Source organism: Macaca fascicularis, chromosome 12 (assembly GCF_037993035.2).
Source record: "Macaca fascicularis isolate 582-1 chromosome 12, T2T-MFA8v1.1".
Lineage (NCBI taxonomy): Eukaryota > Metazoa > Chordata > Mammalia > Primates > Cercopithecidae > Macaca > Macaca fascicularis.
In genome coordinates, this window is record NC_088386.1 from 61,155,695 (window position 1) to 61,175,625 (window position 19,931).

The following is a 19,931-nucleotide window of genomic DNA, read 5'->3' on the forward strand; positions in this document are numbered from 1 at the left end:
GAAAAGCTTTTATTGTGTTGTATATTATGTGTGATTTCAAGCTATATCATGGAATGTGAAGAGGCTGAATAAGGGAATTGTTAAGAACTTAAGTTCAAGTCCCAACCCCGGAGTTGTTTACACAATGTTCTCTGACATTTGCAAGCCATGTGGCCTTGACATGGTACTTGAAACCTGTAAGCCTCGTCTTCTTCATTGGCAAAGTGGTAATATTAGTCTCTATATCAAGGGATTTTTATGAAAACGGAATGACATAATACATACCTGGCACATAATAGGAATATTATAGATGATAGCTAATATTAACATTTTTCAACCCACACAAGTTGATTCCCTGGTGCTGATGAGGCAAGTTCAGCTTAAACTTATAGTTACAGAAAATCCTCATGGAACATCTTAGGTTTCAATGGATGAGGAAGAGATGTGTTTTCCAAAAATAGAAACCTACCAGGATTTTATTGGAGGTTATCCTAGGTAATACTGAGCAGTTAAAGGTTAGAATTTGAATGGGATAAGTAGAGAAGGCAATCAGCATGGTCATCAAGGTTCAAACTATATGTGGCTTCATAGATATGTACCTTCAATCATTCCAACTAGAAGTACAGTCTCCACAAAATCCCCAGGTATGATGTGGCAATATGTGCTTTTCTAAGCTCCCTTTTTTTATATCCTTTAAGACTTTGCAAATTTCCATCTTTGTGCCTCTGCTCTACTATTTTTCCATTCTGACTTTATGCAATTAAGGCAGTAGTTATTCATCTCTGTTCCATCCAGAGTTTCTATCTCATCTATAGCCTATAAGTTTTTCAAGTACAAGGGGAGCCTGGCTCATAGAAAGTGTCCAAGAAATGTTTGCTGAGCCAGTGTTATTATGGTATATAAAGCACCTAATTCTACCTAATGACATAAAAGTGCTAATTTGTGTGAATCGTGAGGTGATCATCCCTGAATATCATGTTGATGTTTAGAAATATTGAATCAATTGATTTAGTCACAATGTTTTCCAATAGAAATTTAGAAAAATATGTCTACATTTTTACTTAAAAATTATTTTAATAGTAGCATACCCAGAAGTGCTTTTTGGTAAATATACACTAGTAACCAGTTCGGAGTAGATTGCGGGAATATCATGACTCTACTTTTGTGAAACTTGTTTAAAGGGTGAATCTGCTCTAAACAGTGAATGTCCAAGTTTCAAAAGATTGTATGACTATGGTGCAACTTATTTCTATTGTGAACAAGTTTTACATTTCCGTAGAACATTTACTGAGACTTGAAAATCCAGTAGTTAATTTTACACTATATATTATTTTTTTTTACTAATTGCTGCTTAATGCAGTGTCAGCTTCAGGCTGAACAACTATTGTTCCCTGTCCTTGCCTTCAATAATAAAAATCTATATTGTGCCTAAGGTGGTGATTTGCTTTGAAGAATGTCCAAAGTATTTTTTTCTACTTGTTGTAATTTTTTAAATCTCCTTTATTTTTTGTGCAGTATCTTTGGCAGGATCCCAGTGCTTGGATGGGTAAAGTTCTAAAGCTTGCCCATATTTTATTCTGATGTCTATTTTAGTGTACTTTATGAGGAAAATGTTTTTTTAAAGTCCCTTTTCCTTCACACTATTCAGATAATTCCTCTAAAGGAAAAGGATATCATTATCTTAAATAGCCTTTGATTTACATTGCCTCATCTGTTTTGCTATTCAATCAGAAACTTTCTAAAGGACAACGGGAAACTTTTTAAGTGCTAAGAAGAAAAAAAAAATGCTATCTTCCAGTGATGCAATAATAATAATTTTTAATTCTTTTAGATCCATGTGTTTTTTTCCTCAATGTGGTAAGTCTTGCAAATTGTCCAAGGAATTAGGCTAAGTACTATTCTTCAGTCTTAATGGCAAGCATGTAAAATAAATTTTTCATTGACTTCACTTGGTACTTTTGTTGTTAGGGAGGGAAAAATAGGCTTACACCAGGCATTTGATCAAATTTCAACAGTTTTAAAAGCCTTGTCATGTTCTTGGTTGTTTCCTCTGGTTTTGATGACTAAAACACCATCTTAAAAGTTAACCTTAGGGGCCCGGCGCGATGGCTCACGCCTGTAATCCCAGCACTTTGGGAGGCCAAGGTGGGCGGATCACGAGGTCAGGAGACGGAGACTATCCTGGCTAACAGCGTGAAACCCCGTCTCTACTAAAAAAAATACAAAAATTAGCCAGGCGTGGTGGTGGGCGCCTGTAGTCCCAGCTACGCGGGAGGCTGAGGCCGGAGAAAGGCATGAACCCAGGAGGCAGAGTTTGCAGTGAGTGGCGATGCACCACTGCCTGGGTGACAGAGTGAGACTCTGTCTCAAAAAATAAAAAAAGTTAACCTTAGGAAAGAACTTTTGACTTTCAAACTAGTGTATTCCACTATACCATTTTGTCAAATGCCAAATGATGATCAATGTTTAGGGCCAAGAGGCATTCAAAACCAAGTTCTGGCCACCTTGTATGAATACTGATTACAATGGCACACAAGTACAGGCAACATGAAATGCTTCCTGAGTACCTCCCAGCCAGAGAGAGTCATGCAGAATCTCTTTGTAATTATTAGTGAACAGAATAGCTGTCCCTCTCTTTATCAGCAGGACATAAGTCAATTTAGCCATCGGGGTGAGGGAAGCGGGTATGAAGTCTTTGCACAGAGGTCATGGCTTTTGTCATTGATTCTCAGGTACTGGGGTCTGCTTTGTATCAGAGCCTATGTTTTACCAGTTATGCCCTGCCCATCCCATCCCCCCCCCCACCTTTTTTTTGAGACAGAGTCTCACTCTGTCACCCAGGCTGGAGTACAGTAGCGCTATCTCGGCTCACTGCAACCTCTGCCTCCTGGGTTCAAGTGAATCTCCTGCCTCAGCCTCCCGAGTAGCTGGGATAACAAGCATGCATCAACATGCCCAGCTAATTTTTGTATTTTTAATAGAGATGGGGTTTCACCATGTTGGCCAGGCTGGTCTTGAGCTACCAGCCTCAGGCAATCCGCCCGCCTCTGCCTCCCAAAGTGCTAGGATTACAGGCATGAGCCACTGCGCCTGTCCCCCTTATTTTGATAGAAGTGCAAACTGAGACCCAGAGAACTAATCTTCCTACTTAAAATTATGCCACTTGTGAGTAGCTGCTCCAGGATTCAGACTCCAAATTTATGTCCATTCATTTACTGAGCAGGCACTGGAATACCTATTCAGTTCACAAAGTGTTTTATAATCAAGTGTGAGAAAAACATTAGGTTGAACAGGGATTATAACACAGTCTAATAAGTACTGATAAATGCACAGACCAGGTGGTGTGAATGCAGAGAGGCCACTTAACCACAGTGTGGTGGTACTGGTCAAGGAATATTTTTCAGAGAAGGACTGGGTCAGCTATAAACCTTGAGCAAGTGATCTAGACTTTTGAAACTTCAGTTTCCTTTGTTAAAACTACTTTGTAGAATGTGGTGGAAGGTTACAGAGAATGGTTACAGAGCATCTGACCCATATTAGGTGCTCACTAAAGGCTAACTGGAGTTATTATAAATGGAATGAGGCTATCTAACCACCTTTTAGGAAAGACAGGTACTGTCCAGGAAAGTGTACCTTAACCTAGAACCATTCCTGTTAAGTATTCCTCAAGCCACAAAGTTGCAGATGAGGCCAGTTTTGGGTAGTTGTTTGAGTAGTATATGGCAGCCAAGACAACAGTAAAGAAATCCCCTGGAAATGTCTCCAGCAGATGCAGTAGGTCCTTTAGCACAAACGCCAGAAGAAACTGAAGGAGCTGGAAAGAGCCCTGTCTTAGGAAGTGGGTGACCCTGATCGTAAAAGGAATGTTGGCAACAGGTTTATAAACTTCTTTTATACTTTGAAATAATGTGTTCCTGGTGAATCATCTCTCCAAGTTCTGGATACCCATCAAAGCTGGGGAAATGGTACAATCACCAGAGCAGAGGTTTTTATCCTGGGAGTCCATAATACATGGCATGCATTTCTGCTATGTGCACTTTTTTTCTGGGGAAAGTGTTCATTTCTTAATCAAATTCTCAAACTGCAAATCATCAAACTGCAGAAATGTGATCCACCGCATATAAAGTAACTCAGTCCTTTAATTCAAAGTCACAAACAATTCTGGCATAAAGAATTCATAAATAATTTGGGAACCCCACAATTATTATTTCTCCAACAAAAATATTTATTAGTCAGGAGTGCTCCCAGGGTTCTTGGCTTAAGCAGACACCTGGACAAGTGAAGTACATTTGGCCAACTTGTGCTTCTCACATTGGCAAGCCACCAGCAGCATTTTTCACATTGGTAGTGCCCCATGGAAACACCTTGTGGGATTTTACCTTGTAAAATCATTGCCAGATTCCTCTTGTTTTGGCGGCAGATATGCTAATTTCTTGCCAAATGGTTTCAGGCAGAAATATATATCCTTTTTTCTTTTAGAAAAATGCATAACTATCCTCAGAATATATGAAGTGATAAATGTTCAAGGCACTTTTTCTTACCCAGTGGTAATTGTTTGAATGACCTAAAAGTCATGCCTTCCAACAAACAATTACATTCAATATGGCTTTCAAAGGAGCATTCCCCCAACATGCATGTGCACTTTTTAAAAAATTAAAAATATTATGCATTGTAGTTACCATCTGTGATTTGCTGGAAAAGACCCCAGTGGGAGGAAGCATAGTATAGATGTATTGACTTCTAATCCTGGCTTGCTAAGAAACTTTGACAAAGTAGTTAATCTCTCTGCAACTTGGTTTCTTTAACTGTAAAATGAGGGTAACATGGCCAAGATTGTCGTAAAGATTCAGTAAGATAAAGATTGTAAAGTAGCTGGCACATAGCAGTTCTATTTAAGTCCTCTTCCTCTTCCCATATCTCTTTACATAATAGTCTCCTGCCTTGTACTTCCCCTGGTCTTCATGTTTTATGCTAGGAAAACACACACACACACACACACACACGCAAAGTATGACAAATAAATGACATTAAATTAAACCTTGGGAACAAATAATAGAACAAATTAAACAAACACAAGCATATACAATTGTTACAGGAAAGGGGTCCCTATCCTGACTCCAAGAGAGGGTTGTTGGATCTCACAGAAGGAAGAATTCAGGGTGAGTCCACAGTGCAAAGCAAAAGAAAGTAAAGTGGTGAAAGAACAGCTACTCATAGACAGAATAGAGTGTTCCCGAAAGTAAGAGGAGGAACGCGTCCACCTTAGGTACAATGCTTGTATAAATAGGATGAAAAAAAAAGATCATGGGGAGATGTGCTCTGCTACAAGGGTTTGTGATAAAGGATTAATTTTCTTAATTACTATATTTTGCATGAATCAATGTTATTATCTTTAAAGCTAAATTAAGAATGCTTTTGTTCCTAAGATATCTCAGGATATTAGGACACTCCCAAGTCTGAGTGTACTTAGTAAACATTATCAATCTGTTCCCTTAACTGTAAACACCCAGAAGCTAGGGATACCTAGCTTTCTGGGAATGCAGCTCAGCAAGTCCCAGCCTCATTTTTCTAGCCCTCACTCAAGATGGGGTCACTCTGGTTTGAACCCCTCTGACACAACTTCTGTGCTGGGTTTGAAGCACCCTTAGGGAAAGCAGCTGAGGCTAGGAAAACAAAGAGCTAGGTAGTAGCAAAGAGAGGGTCTTCTAAATGACACTTGGAATTTATTTCCACTATGGGTGATGTCAGGGAAATGTGATGTCACTATATAGTACTCAGCTTTGAAGAGGTGGCATTTTTCTTCTTCTATCCCAACTCTACAGGCTGCTGTGCAAAGAATATGAGAGTGTAATGAGTAAGAAGAAAAAGAAAAAGAAGGAAGAGAATTTGTTTAAAGGTTGAACAACAAAAATCTTATAGAACTGAGTCAAAAGCCTGGAAAAAATTCAGAGTTGCTCTGATTTTATGAAACCTACTAAAGAAGTCATTTCTTTTAGAAGGGCACTGCTTAAAATTATGATTAGTTTATTTAGTAAAGCATTTAGACCAGGGATGTCCAATCTTTTGGCTTCCATGGGCTACATTAGAAGAAGAATTATCTTGTGCCACACATAAAATATACTAACACTAAGATAAATGATGAGCTAAAACAAAAAACAAACTCATAATGTTTTAAGAAAGTTTACAAATTTGTGTTTGGCCACATTCAAAGCTGTCCTGGGCCACATTGCAGCCTATGGATTGCGGGTTGGACAAGCTTGGTTTAGACTATATTCAGCGTTTGATTAACATAATAGTATAAGGGCAGAACATTATAGATTATTCAAAATCATGGTTTTTAAAAGTTGGAAATGAAAAGGATTCAATTTAAACTAACAGTTAAACATTTATTCAGAGATTTAAGGACATTTGGTTAATTAAAGCTATTTCTCGAAATTATAAAAGCATCATAGCATGATTTTTTTTTAACTGAGCTCTCTTTTCTTGAATATTGTAATAAAACCTATATACTATCCATTGAGCCACTGTCCTCTTCATCCTCTATCTCACCCAGTAGACTATCTGGTTGATAATTTGACATTGTGAATATTCTTATTTTTGCCAGCTAAACTCTTCCTACCCTCTATCACAGATGAGCCACTCACAGGTATTATCATCAGCTTGTTTACAATGTCTCTCACTTCACCATATGAATTTGGTGAAGCAATCAGAAGAAACACTAAAATTACGTTCCTTTCTGAGTAAAGCTAAAGAAGAAAAACTTCTTTTCCTATGCAACTCAATCCAGACACTGGTGTTTCCTGGGCCCTCAGCCCATTGCTGATGGAAACCAGCACTCTTGCCTTATTAAGTTCATTGGAATAGAACTTTATCTTAGTTTCTTAGTGTTTTGTACTTGCTGGAAGAATTTACTGGAAGAATGCAAAGTAGATTATTTTGCACTTTCACAAATCACAGAAAATCCTTCCTCTCATGCCACCTTGTAATGCAAGTTGTGTAACATGCCCGTTGATCTAAAATCTTCCACCTTTGCCAAATTACAAAGGTGGAAGAATCTTTGTTAATGATCCTTGCAGTTAAAAGTTACTCTCACTTTGCTTAAATACAAAATCAGCAATGCAAAGGATAAACCCAATCTCCCAAGTAAAAGTGAACAGAGGGGCTCTTGATGCCTCCTATTGTTCCTGATAGAATACCCCCTAAGGCTCATGCACTACACAATGTGATGAAATAAGGATCCTGAAGATCAAATGAACCCAGAACTCGCAATTCACCTTCTTTTCATTTTCCGGCCAGGAAAGAAATAATATCTTATTAAAGCGAACATCCCATTACCATATAAGAAAATGCTTGCCATGCCAGAGTTACTTCCTGTCAAGTTCATTTCTTCCTACATCAGTGATAGGCAGGCCTGTGCTTGCTCTGTTAACCATCACTCAGCACTCAAACTTTTTCAGATTGGTAAATTCATGATTCACCCTAATGACCTTACATGTTTTATTTACTGGGTTTCAAGGGCAGGAATTTTCATGTATGTGCTTCCAGTCTAGATGGATTTTCCTATTTAGATGTTTTAGTTGATTGCGCAATCATTTCCTTTCTCATCAAGAGCACGAATGAGGGCTGTCAGATTAACAAAAAACAACAAAAAAGTAGATTTCTCAGTTAAGTTTGAATTTCAGATAAATTTTAGTGTAAGTATGTCCCAAATGTCATTTTTTTAGTCTGAAATTTAAATTTAACTGGGCGTCCTATATTTTTATTTACTAAATCTGACAACCTAAGAGGTTGTTCTACAAATCGTGTTACCTGCTCCTCAGACATGGGGATGTATGGTGTTCTTAAGTCATGTTTTCTGTGGTCAATTCCTTATGATAGATAACAGAAAGGAAATAGGGGTAAAATATAAGAAGAAAAAAGGATTAAACATTGGATGAATATCAGTGGGATAGTAAGAACTCAGTGAGTTATCTATGAAAACCGTGGAATTTTTAGACTGTCAAAAGAGAGTAAAATGAACAAGATTTCAAGATATACCCAAAGGTTCACTTCAGCCATTCTTCCACAGGCATTAAAATATATGTTTTTATCCATCCTCTTGATTTGACATTTTTAGTCAAACCCTCCTCCTAACATGCTTCTGGTTTCTGATATTTTTCCCTTTGAACTCACCATTAGCTTTGCCTTCCCAATAGGACAGAGATATGTTAAATGAAACAATTGCCTTATAATCACAGAAAATCTAGTGTTGTTTCTTTATTAGTTGTTTCTTGCAGAGAGAGATGGAAACATTTATACTTTTCCGCTACTTTTTCATAAATGTGCTCACAAGCTTCTGCGCAATGGTCATATCTAATATAAATACTAAATAAGTAGTATGTGTTAATGAAAAATAACAGATTTCTGAGATCATAACATGCTTATTTAATGTTTTAAAATAAAGTAGTTCTTAATTAAAGTTTGCAATAGACAGGGAGGTTTGGGTGCAGGGAAAGGGGAATCCCTAACTGAGAATGTGGCCAAGACGTGAATTCATGGATTATACTGATAAACGCACAAAAAAAAGATAAATCGATGACAGATGAGGAAAGGATACTGGCTTTGAAATGCGATTGAGTCTCTGGAGTCATACCCAGCCAGGTGGGCCCCTGTTCACAGTGTTTTCCTCTCTGCCTAGTGGCCACGTAGTTGAATGATCAAGGGGCAGACACCTGAACCAAGACAGGTCAAAATGTTGCTGAGCCTTTGGAACATTACAGCTGAACTGTGATACAGAGAGAAGTTGCTGGAGCTTAAACCTGGTAATTGCAGAGCTCCAGAGAAGCAATTTTTACAGCCATAATCCCAGAAGCTGCCCCAGTTCCTGTTTCCTGAGTTTTGGTTTCAAGCTCTATTGTAGATTGCATGAACTAGTCCAGTGTTTTCCCAACAGAAATCTTTTGCTTAAGTTAGTCTAGAATTGGCTTTTGTGTTGCTCGCGAGCAAAAAAAATTGTATTAGGCTTTGGGATCAGTTTCATCTCTCATTTTCATTCTCATTCAACCAAATATGCTATTAGGGGAGTTAGAGTGGTAAATGAGATGAATAGCATTTCTGCCTTCATGGAGCTTTCGGTCTAGCAGAAAAAAACAGATATTAAAGTATGGAAATTAAAGGCTCCTATTAATTCACTGAACAAATATTTATTGAGGCACCTATTATATACAAGGCATTGTTCTAGGCACTTGAAACATTTGTAAAGAAAACAAAGATCCCTGCTCTTGTATTTTTTTTTAATCAGGAGATGAAAACAGTAAGTAATAAGCATATAAATACATAAATAAATAATACGGATTTAGAAGGTGGTAAATGCTATGAAAATAAATTAAAAAATAGATCAGAAGGAATGGTATATCAAATGTCCTAAAGACCAGAAAGAAATTGCAAGTTGGAGTAACTGCAAGATTATTAGAGCTGAAATATCAATGACAAGGCCAGTGGCTCAAATGAGGATGAAGAGGTTGGACAAGCTAGATTGTTAAGGACTTTATAAGCTATCTCGAGGATTTTGAACTTTATCCTAAGGCAATCTGAAGCTACTTAAGAGTTTTAAGCCATAGCCTGACATGATCAGATTTGCATTTTAAATTTGTCATTCTGCCTGCAACCTTGAAAACACATTGAAAGCTTGCAGCAGTGGATGCGAGAGAATAATTAGGAGGCCCTTGGCCTAGTCTAAGTGAGAAATGGTGGTGCCCTTGACTAGCATGTGTTTCATGAATTGAACAACAATAGCTGTGATAAAATGTCTGTTTTCTATGCTTAGATTTTCAGCTCTTCATATTTAGAATAGATTAATGCCTGTCCAACTTTATCTCTGTTCTTTGGGCTTTGGTGCTGTAAAAGCCAATTTTAGGGCCAGGCATGGTGGTTGATGGCTGTAATGCTAGCACTCTGGGGAGTCAAGGTGAGAGGGCTGCTTGAGGCCAGGAGTTGGAAACCAGCCTGAGCAACATAGTAAGGTCCTATCGCTACAAAAAATTTTTTGGAAACTTAGCTGGGCATGGTGGTGGTGAATGCTTGTAGTTTCAGCTACTGGTGAGGCAGAGGTGGGAGGATCCCTTGAGCTCAGGAGGTTGAGGATACAGTGAGCCATGATCATGCCACTGCACTCTGGACTAGGCAACAGAGACCCTGTCTCTAAAAACTAACAAATCAAAATAAATAAATTAAATAAAGACAATTTGTAATGTTTGGCGCATTTTCATTTGCTGTGTACTACCAAGTTTAATTTGGCCTCATCTGTAGGAACAAAAATATAATATGTAGGTATTTAAGGAGTACAGCAGCTATAGGATACGCATTAATTATCTTCACCTGGCTCTGTATCTAGTCAGTCATACATTGCAATCCTCCAACACAGTACAAACAAATCAGTATACAACACTTTATTAATAGGGCCTTCTCCCTAAATCCTTATATTCTTTTCTTTCCTAGAAAGATGATGTAGGTGATATAGAAGAAAACCACATCTCCCTTTAACACTCCACTATTAAGTCTAGATTAAGGGTTATATACTGGTAAACAATGGATCATTCGGCCTTCAAATTTTGTCATGACATTTTTTTATACTCACATAGGGAACACGTAGGGAGTATTTTTTAAAGGCAATGAAATTGGACAGGTATTATACTTCCTTGCTACACAAGCAATTTTTTACTAAACAGGTGTTCCATGGGTGTAGGTATATGTTAAGAATATGACTCCCAGTAATTATGTGAATGTTTAATTGTTAGCTTAAATACTGATCACACCCTTAGCAAACAGTTCCTTACTTCCTTTGACCTGAGTGTAGCTCAGTCTCTTTCAGTTTTAAAGACCAAGACAGAACTTACATGAACCTATAACTCCATATCTTCAGGTCTTGACATCCCCAAATTTAACTAAAAGGAAAAAAGAGACTTTTAATTCTCTTATTATCTCTTCAAAATCTTCCCTTCTCATTCTTGAGGAGGTGAGAAAGGAAAAGAAGAGTACCAAGTACCACCTTTTGTAACGTTGGGACATGCATCCCTGTAGCCCAATTAAGTGTCCTTGATTCTTGAGAAGTCTACCTTTCCTAAAGAAGCTGGGGAGTGTGGGGGGAAGAAGAACATGGTTTCTAACTGCTCCCATTGCAATATCTTATTATAAAAATGTACTTTTTAAACATAGGTTTCCATCTTGTATTACTTTGTGTCTTGGAGTCTCTCCCTTATGAATTACTTTGCATCTTGTTTGAAGTGAACCATTTTAAAATTTATATCCTGTCCTACTTTTATTTCAAGACTTTACTTAAAATATCTTTTTTTCCTTCGCCCTACTCAGATATGCATGAACATTTTATGCATTTCACACTCTTTAAAATGGAGAAAATAATATGCTATAATATGCTAATCTGAATAGTGGTAAAATCTGAGTAGAAATAGAGATTTTATTTTCAAAAGAGTGGACAGTGATGTATCTTCCTATTGCTGTCAGTTATCTCCATTGTTAATATAACATTTATGCAGAAAGACGTGGATTAATAAAGCAACTGAATAGAACATGAATTTGAGAGTATTCTTGGTTTGATGGAGCCCAGCATAGTGAATGTTTGCTTCTTGAGGGCAGGTAACCATCTAACTTTCTTTTGTATCCCCTATTCCACTCAAGGAGTCAAACACATATACAGTAGTTACTAAATGCATGCTTAGATGAATGAAATGAGTTGAAATTAGTAATAAATACTTATGAAACATCCAACACTGATATAGTTTGGATGTGTTCCCACCCAAATCTCATCTTGAATTGTAGTTCCCATAATCCCCACATGTCATGGGAGGGACCCAGTGGGAGGTAATTGAATCATGGGGACAGTTAACTTCATGCTGTTCTTGTGATAGTGAGGGAGTTATCATGAGATCTGATGATTTTATAAGGGGCTTTCCCCCTTTATTTGGCACTTTTCTCTTCTGTGGCCCTATGAATAAGTACGTGTTTGCTTCATCTTCTGCCATAATTGTAAGTTTCCAGAGGCCTGCCCAGCCATGTGGACCTGTGAATCAATTAAACCTCTTTTCTTTATAAATTATCCAGTCTCAGGTGTTTCTTCATAGTAGCATGCGACTGGACTAATACAGTAAATTGGTACCACAGGGAGTGGGGTGCTGCTATAAAGATCTCGAAACTGTAGAAGTGACTTTGGAGCTGGGTAACAGGCAGAGTTGTAGCAGTTTGGAGGGCTCAGAAGAAGATAAGAAAATGTGAGAAAGTTTGGAACTTCCTAGAGACTTGGAGGGCTCAGAAGACAGGAAGATATGGGAAAGTTTGGAACTTCCTAGAGACTTGTTGAACACTTTGACCGAAAGGCTGATAGTGATATGAACCATGAAGCCCAGCCTGAGGAGGACTCTGATGGAGATGGGGAACTTGTTGGGAACTGGAGTAAAGGTCACTCTTGCTATGCAAAGAGACTGGCAGCATTTTATCACTGCCCCAGAGATATGTAGAACTTTGAAATTGAGAGAGATGATTTAGGATACCTGGCAGAAGAAATTTCTGAGTGGCAAAAGCATTCAAAAGGAAGCAGAGCACAAAGTTTGGAAAATTTGAAGCCTGATGATGTGATAGAAAGGAAAAACCCATTTACTGGGGAGAAATTCAAGCCCAGTGCAGAAATTTGCATAAGTAATGAGGAGCTGAATGTTAATCACCAAGACAATGAGGAGAATGTCTCCAGGGCATGTCAGAGACTTTTACGGAAGCTCCTCCCATCACAAGCCCAGAGGCCTAGGAGGAAAAAATGGTTTCCTGAGGTGGGCCCAGGGACCCCTTGCTCTGTGCAGCCTGGGAACATGGTCACCTGTGTCCCAGCTGCTTCAGCTCCAGCCTTGGCTAAAAGGGGCAAAGTACAGTTCAGGCCATTATTTCAGAGGGTGCAAGCTCAAAGCTGTGGTGGCTTCCACATGGTGTTGAGCCCGTGGGTGCCCAGAAGTCAAGAACTGAGGCTTGGGAACCTCTGCCTAGGGTTCACAGAATGTATGGAAATACCTCTATGTACAGGCAGAAGTCTGTTGCTGGGACGAAGCCCTCCTGAATAACCTCTGTTATGGCAGCGCAGAAGGGAAGTTTGGGGTTGGAGCCCCCACACAGAGTCCCCACTGGGGCACTGCCTAGTGGAACTGTGAGAAGAGGGCTGCTGTCCTCCAGACCCCAAAATGGAAGATCCACTGACAGCTTACACCATGCACCTGGAAAAGCCACAGACACTCAATGTCAGCCCATAAAAGCAGTCAGGAGGGGAACTGTAGCCTGCAAAGCCACAGGGGCGGAGCTGCCCAACGCTGTGGGAGACCACCTCTTGCATTAGCATGCCCTGGATGTGAGACATGAAGTCAAATGAGATCATTTTGGAACGTTAAGGTTTCATGGCTACCCTACTGTATTTTGGATTTTATGATTTAAGTACTGCCTTGTTGGATTTCGGACTTGGACGGGCCTGTAGCCCCTTTGTTTTGGCCAATTTCTCCTATTTGGAACAGGTGCATTTACCCAATGCCTGTACCCCCATTGTATCTACAAAGTGATTAACTTGCTTTTGATTTTACAGCCTTATAAGCAGAAGTAATTTGCCTTGCCTCAGATGAGATTTTGGACTTCGACTTTTGGGTTAATGTTGGAATGAGCTAAGATTTTAGGGGGTTGTTGGAAAGCCATGATTGTGTTTTGAAATGTGAGGACATGAGATTTGGGAGGCGTCACAGGCAGAATGATTGTTTGGCTGTATCCCCAACCAAATCTCATCTTGAATTGTAGTTCCCATAATCCCCGCATGTCATGGGAGGGATGTGATGGGGGGTAATTGAATCATGGGGGCGGTTACCCTCATGCTGTTCTCCTGACAGTGAGTTCTCACGAGTTCTCTAATGGTTTTATAAGAGGTTTTTTCCCTTTTACTTGGAAATTCTCTCTTCTGCCATGTGAAGAAGAATGTGTTTGCTTCCCCTTCTGCCATGATTATAAGTTTCTTGAGGCTTCCCCAGCCATGTGTAACTGTGAGTCAATTAAACCTCATTTCTTTATAAATTACCCAGTCTTGGGTGTTTCTTCATAGCAGCATGAGAACAGACTAATATAAATTCTGTACTAAATTTTACTAGGAATTGCACCAGGAAAGGTCAAAGAAGAGATTTTTGACTAGGAGTTCAGTGCTGGTTTATGTGACTATCTAGGGCTGGTGTGTGACCACATCCAAGAAAGAGCCATGTTTATGAATGAAGAGGTTGAAAAGGAAACTAAATTACACAATTGATCCTCAATTTTGAGTGTGCTGCAAAATCACCCAGTTTGGGGTTTCATAAAATAAAGAGTGCTGGGCCCTACTTCCTGGGTATTTCCGATTTGTAGATCTGGGATGGGAGCTGAGAATTTCCATTTCTAACCATCTCACTCCCAGGTAATGCTACTGCTGCTCATTCAGGTAGTACACTTTGCAAAATACTGACTTTGACCTTCCTTGGAGAGCTGGCCCAGCTCAGGGAATCTGAACTTGCTGCTTGCTCTGTGATCTGCACAGAAGTGACTTCAGAGATTTCCAAGAGCAGTACAGTGACAGTGTAACTAAGGGGGTCTCAGAATAGTATTAAGGGTCTTTCTTCCACCTGATATATAGGACTGACTATACTCTGGCAGAAAAAGGAGACAATGTCTTCAATACCTCAGATGTGAGTTAGAATCAAGTGAAATAAATTAAGTGGAAGATAGAATGCATGAAATTGCCATATTAATAAAGGTTGGACATCCCTAATCTGAAAATCTGAAATCTAAAATGCTCTAAATTCAAAACTTTTTGAGCACCTACATGATGCCACAAGTGAAAATTTTCATACCTGACCTCATCTGATGGGTGAGGTCAAAACTTTGTTTTGTTCACAAAATTATCAAAGATACTGTAGGGAGTTGCCTTCAGCTTATATGAATAAGATATACATAAATGAATTTTTTCTTTAGGCTTGGGTACCTTCCCCAAGGTACCTCATTATATAGATGCAAATATTTCAAAATCCAGAAAAGTTCAAAATTCAGAACGCTTCTTATCCCAAGCATTTTGGATAATGGATATTTAACCTTTCAGTTAAATACTGTACTTTCAGTTAAGTTAATGTAATTTAGCAATGTAAGATCATATACATATATCTAAGATAATTTATAAAATGTTTATACCCTAAAATATCTTTACTTCTGCAAAGAAAGTTTGTGCTCCTTACTTGACTGTGCCAGTTTATGGTAAAATGAAGAAGGTGGAGAAAGGTCAGCCCAGGGAAAGGGGAAAGTCCATTGACCCAAGATAAATAATTTAGGAGAAACCATATCCATGCTCTACCCATAGGCCTTTCAATTCAATTATTGCTATCTCCCAGGTAAATAGCTTTAGGGAGTTTCTGAAAAAGTGGCAAGGGTGGCCGGATGCGGTGGCTCAAGCCTGTAATCCCAGCACTTTGGGAGGCCGAGACGGGCGGATCACGAGGTCAGGAGATCGAGACCATCCTGGCTAACACAGTGAAACCCCGTCTCTACTAAAAAATACAAAAAAAAAAACTAGCCGGGCGAGGTGGCGGGCGCCTGTAGTCCCAGCTACTCGGGAGGCTGAGGCAGGAGAATGGCGTAAACCCGAGAGGCAGAGCTTGCAGTGAGCTGATATCCGGCCACTGAACTCCAGCCTGGGCGACAGACCGAGACTCCCTCTAAAAAAAAAAAAAAAAAAAAAAAAAAAAAAAGTGGCAAGGGCTTCAGCAAGCAGGTAGCATGGGGACGTATGTCACCCATTGCAATACTGAAATGGAAACTACCTAAAATTTAGAACTGTTTTTATATGCTTCATTGTGCTCAGTTAATTAGGTTTCTTGAATTTTAGAACTTCAGTACAAAGGTCGTGCATACTTTTTTGTGTTCCTTCCAGCTGAATTTCATATAATGTTGTAATCAAGGACTTGTGGAGACATTGGCATTATTTTTCTTTATAGATTTTCTTGGACTCAGATGGATTTTCTCAATTTGCCAATAAAAAGAAATAATGATGTTACATTAAAATGAACTATGTCTCAAAATACAAAAACCTTTTGGTAATCAAATGGTTAAATACTGATATTTAATTTAATCTTATTTTCGTTAATTTGAAAATAGAAAAAAAAATCTGCTAAAGATCCTTTCAAGGGAAAGCTATAGCTCAGCTCATGCATAAAAAGCCACATAAAAATGACTCTGGAGACCTTGGCTACACGTTCAGCGGTCAAATATTTCAATGCTCTGTTGCTCTCGTTCCTGTTACAGGTACATGTGACAGCGCTGCAGCTATGAGTGGAATTTTAAAGAGGAAGTTTGAAGAAGTTGACGGCTCCTCACCCTGCTCCTCTGTGAGGGAATCGGATGATGAAGTTTCCAGCAGTGAAAGTGCTGACAGTGGGGACAGTGTCAATCCATCCACTTCTAGTCATTTTACCCGTGAGTACTGAAATGAGAACTGAAGTTAATTGTCTGGTTCTAAAACTAATTGTGTCATTTTTATTTTTACCTTTAATGCTAGCTATATATATATTTCCCATCAACCAAATACAAAAACATTTACCCAAAAATGAAATATTTTTCAGGGGACTCAGTGGCTTCCTTTATTTAGAATACTTTTTGCAGTGGATTATTTGACTGTGTTAATTAACTAATTGAATTTAAAGATCACATTTCATTAATAATACTTTTCCAAGTAAACACCTAATACTCTGGGAATAGATGGGGGAAGACAAAGAATAAATCCAGTTTCAAGAAAAGTATCCTTTCAATAATTGAAATGATGTTCTGGGAGAAAACATTTTAAAAGGCATTATTAAGGAATGGAGAGTCTAGATTATGATGAGAAGGAGTTTAGGCAGCCAGGGATTAAGAAGAAATGTGAAAGCAGCAAGTCTCTCCCAAATGTGCAAGTGTGTGCAGTCTAATGGCTCTTTCCTAGTAATTCCTCTCGTCTCTCTTCTCCAGTATTTAAAGCCCAACAAGAAAAAAAAACCTATGCTTTATTTATTGTATTTTTAAGTTTTTTTTTTAGATGGAGCCTCGCTCTGTCGCCCAGGCTGGAGTGCAGTGGCATGAACTCGGCTCACGCCAACCCCCTCCTCCCAAGTTCAAGTGATTCTCCTGTCTCAGCCACCAGAGTAGCTGGGACTGCAGGTGCATATCACCACACCTAGCTAATTATTTTATTATTTTATTTTATTTTTTGTATTTTTTTGTTTTTTTTTTTTGTATTTTTAGTATAGACGGGGTTTTGCCATATTGGTCAGGCTGATCTCAAACTCCTGACCTCCGGTGATCCACCCACCTCAGCCTCCCAAAGTGCTGGGATTACAGGTGTGAGCCACCGTGCCCAGCCTATGCTTTCTTTTTGATTCTTTTATTATTATTATTATTATTTTTTTTGCCACATTGTAATGTCAGCCCTTCTGTCAGACAAGATAAAGGGAGGTTTGAAGGACTGATATGAAAAATTCTTAAGGTAATGTAATCTATAGTCTAAAGGAAACTGACTAGCAATAGTTAAATAATCTTTTTAAAATTTATATTTCTTAAACAGGAAGATTTTAATATGTCTTAATATCATGACAGATAACTGGTCTTGGTTTTTTACTTTCCAATTAGTTAATGTTATTAATATATGATTCTATAACAAAGAATTGACATTGGCAATGTAGCAACTCAAAAAAACTGAATGATTTAAACATATTTTAAAGAGGTAATAAGGAACTCAATAGCAGTTGAACACGAAATAAATATAGTAAAATCAATAGCATACCATTAGGCAAGCACAACTAATTAGACAATATGATGAAAAGATGATTGCAATTATTATAGCAAAAAATTTATAAAATATTCAGGGACAAAGTTATTGTGTGATGTAGGTGGTCTACAACTACATTTACATATATCATGATGGTATGCAATGAGCTTGTGCTTTTGACTCAAGAGATGTGTTTATGCTTTGGGTCTTAATACCTGTAGTGATAATAACACATTATCTCACAGGGTATTGCAAAGATCAAACAGAGCAAGTGAGGTAATATACATGAAAAAAGCTTTTGTAAGCATCTGGCACAAGATTACACAGGAGTTGAGCCTAGATATATATACATGTCCTACTACATAGCCTCTACCTTTTGCATGGTCTTACTCTGCCCCTTTATTATATAATATTGGACATATTTTTAAAATGTTATTTCTCGTGGTTATAAAGGAAGACTTAATTAGTGAAGAGGCCGATTATGTTTCTGGATATAAAGGTCTGGATATTAATGGTTTCAACATTAATTTACAAATATGAGAGTAAAACCAAAACAAAATCTTCAACTGGCCAGCATGCCCAGGCATTTCTAATGTGCCCTATCTAGGAATGCATAGAAAATTTTAACATGTTATATATGAAAATTTTATATATAAGAAAATAACATTATAAGACAATGAGAAAGGGAAAGACTATTTAAGAAATGGTTGTGGTATTAGGAAATTTGAAAAAGAAGTGATTTAGACTCACATCTCACAACATATGCCAAAATACCAGATAGATTACATGGATAATTTTTTTAATAATAAGGAAAGTTGCATTTTGCCAGACATTTAGTAGAATCACTATATGAACTTTGATATGAGAAGAAGAAATAATCACATTGAAAAATACTTAATATATTTAATGATGTAAAAGTATTAAACTTATCTGTTATTAAAAAAAAAACCCAAAGTAAAACAGTTTATATTGGAAAAAATATTTGCATTATTTTCTGGATGGAGTATAGCAAAAGTACATGTAATTTCTTGAGATAAACACAAAGACACATATCTCCAAAGAAAATCCATGTAGTAGGAAATACAATTAGCAAATATTTTAAAGCATTTAACAACAACAGTAACAAAAAGGCAGATTAAAAAATGCTGATGAGATTTCATTAGTATGAAATCACAGAGACTTCATCCCTGAAATCACTACTCATTTCTCCAATAAAAAATACAAATACCCAAGTGCTGGTGAAGCTTGCAGTACAAATTGTAGGCACACACGTTGCTATTAATGGTAGTGATATTTAGAAAGCATTTCGGAAATACAAGAGCCATAAAAGCATTCATAAGTCTCTACTTCAGAGAATTTATCTGAAGAGAAAAACATTAAAAACAAGGTGAAAACTGTATAAATGAAAATATTTGTGGTTGACAGTAGTCCCAAAAAAGAGGAGTTGGGGAGGAGAGAGAGAAAGGTAACCTAAGAATGAGGTTCCATTAAGAATCCATTAAGTTACGGTAACTCATTCAATTAATTTATTTTCATGATAGCTATGAAGACCTTTTGGCAATATGTACAATGTTTGTGAAATAATGATAACTAAGAAAAGCAGAACACAATATTTTATCTGTACCATCAGGCAAAGTCTAAGTCTGTGCATGCGCAAAGGTAAAGAATGGTAAGGTGCCCTAAAAATTGGAAACAATTTGATTTGTTGAGGAATTAAAATTATGGATGAATTTTTATATTTATTAACTTTTATTTCTGTTAATTTTATATATGTTCTCACAACAAAGTGTCCAACTTAAACTGCTAAAAATTATAACTGTAGTTCACATTGTGTTTATGTTTGCAAAACAGCAGATTGAAATGGCAAGATGAGCTAAGGTATATATTAGTCAGCAAATATAAACTTTCTTATAAGTTATGTTCAACAGAGATTATTTTTTTCATTGAAGAAAGTAGACTTATTTTACAATGTCTAAGAAGTCATTGAAGTGTTTCAGCACATCATTTAATATCAGTGGTCGTGGCAATGGTTAGTTTACTAACATGCTGTTTTAGCTTTGTATTTAGTATAATCTGGCAGAGATTTTTCATACTTTTTTAAAAAATTAAAGAAATGATTTAATAAAAA

The 19,931-nt window shown here is 37.6% G+C and overlaps 1 protein-coding gene across 3 annotated transcripts in view; it reads left to right on the forward strand.

The window, feature by feature from the left end:
• The window catches only part of CSRNP3 (cysteine and serine rich nuclear protein 3), a 210,754-nt gene that overhangs the window by 110,931 nt on the left and 79,892 nt on the right, over positions 1-19,931 (forward strand). For all 3 annotated transcript variants that reach the window (XM_005573356.5, XM_065525597.2, XM_005573359.5), the window contains one exon: positions 16,309-16,479. In XM_005573356.5, coding sequence (XP_005573413.3) covers positions 16,332-16,479 — 148 coding nt within the window. In that variant the 5' untranslated portion in view covers positions 16,309-16,331. The remainder of the gene's footprint in view (positions 1-16,308; positions 16,480-19,931) is intronic.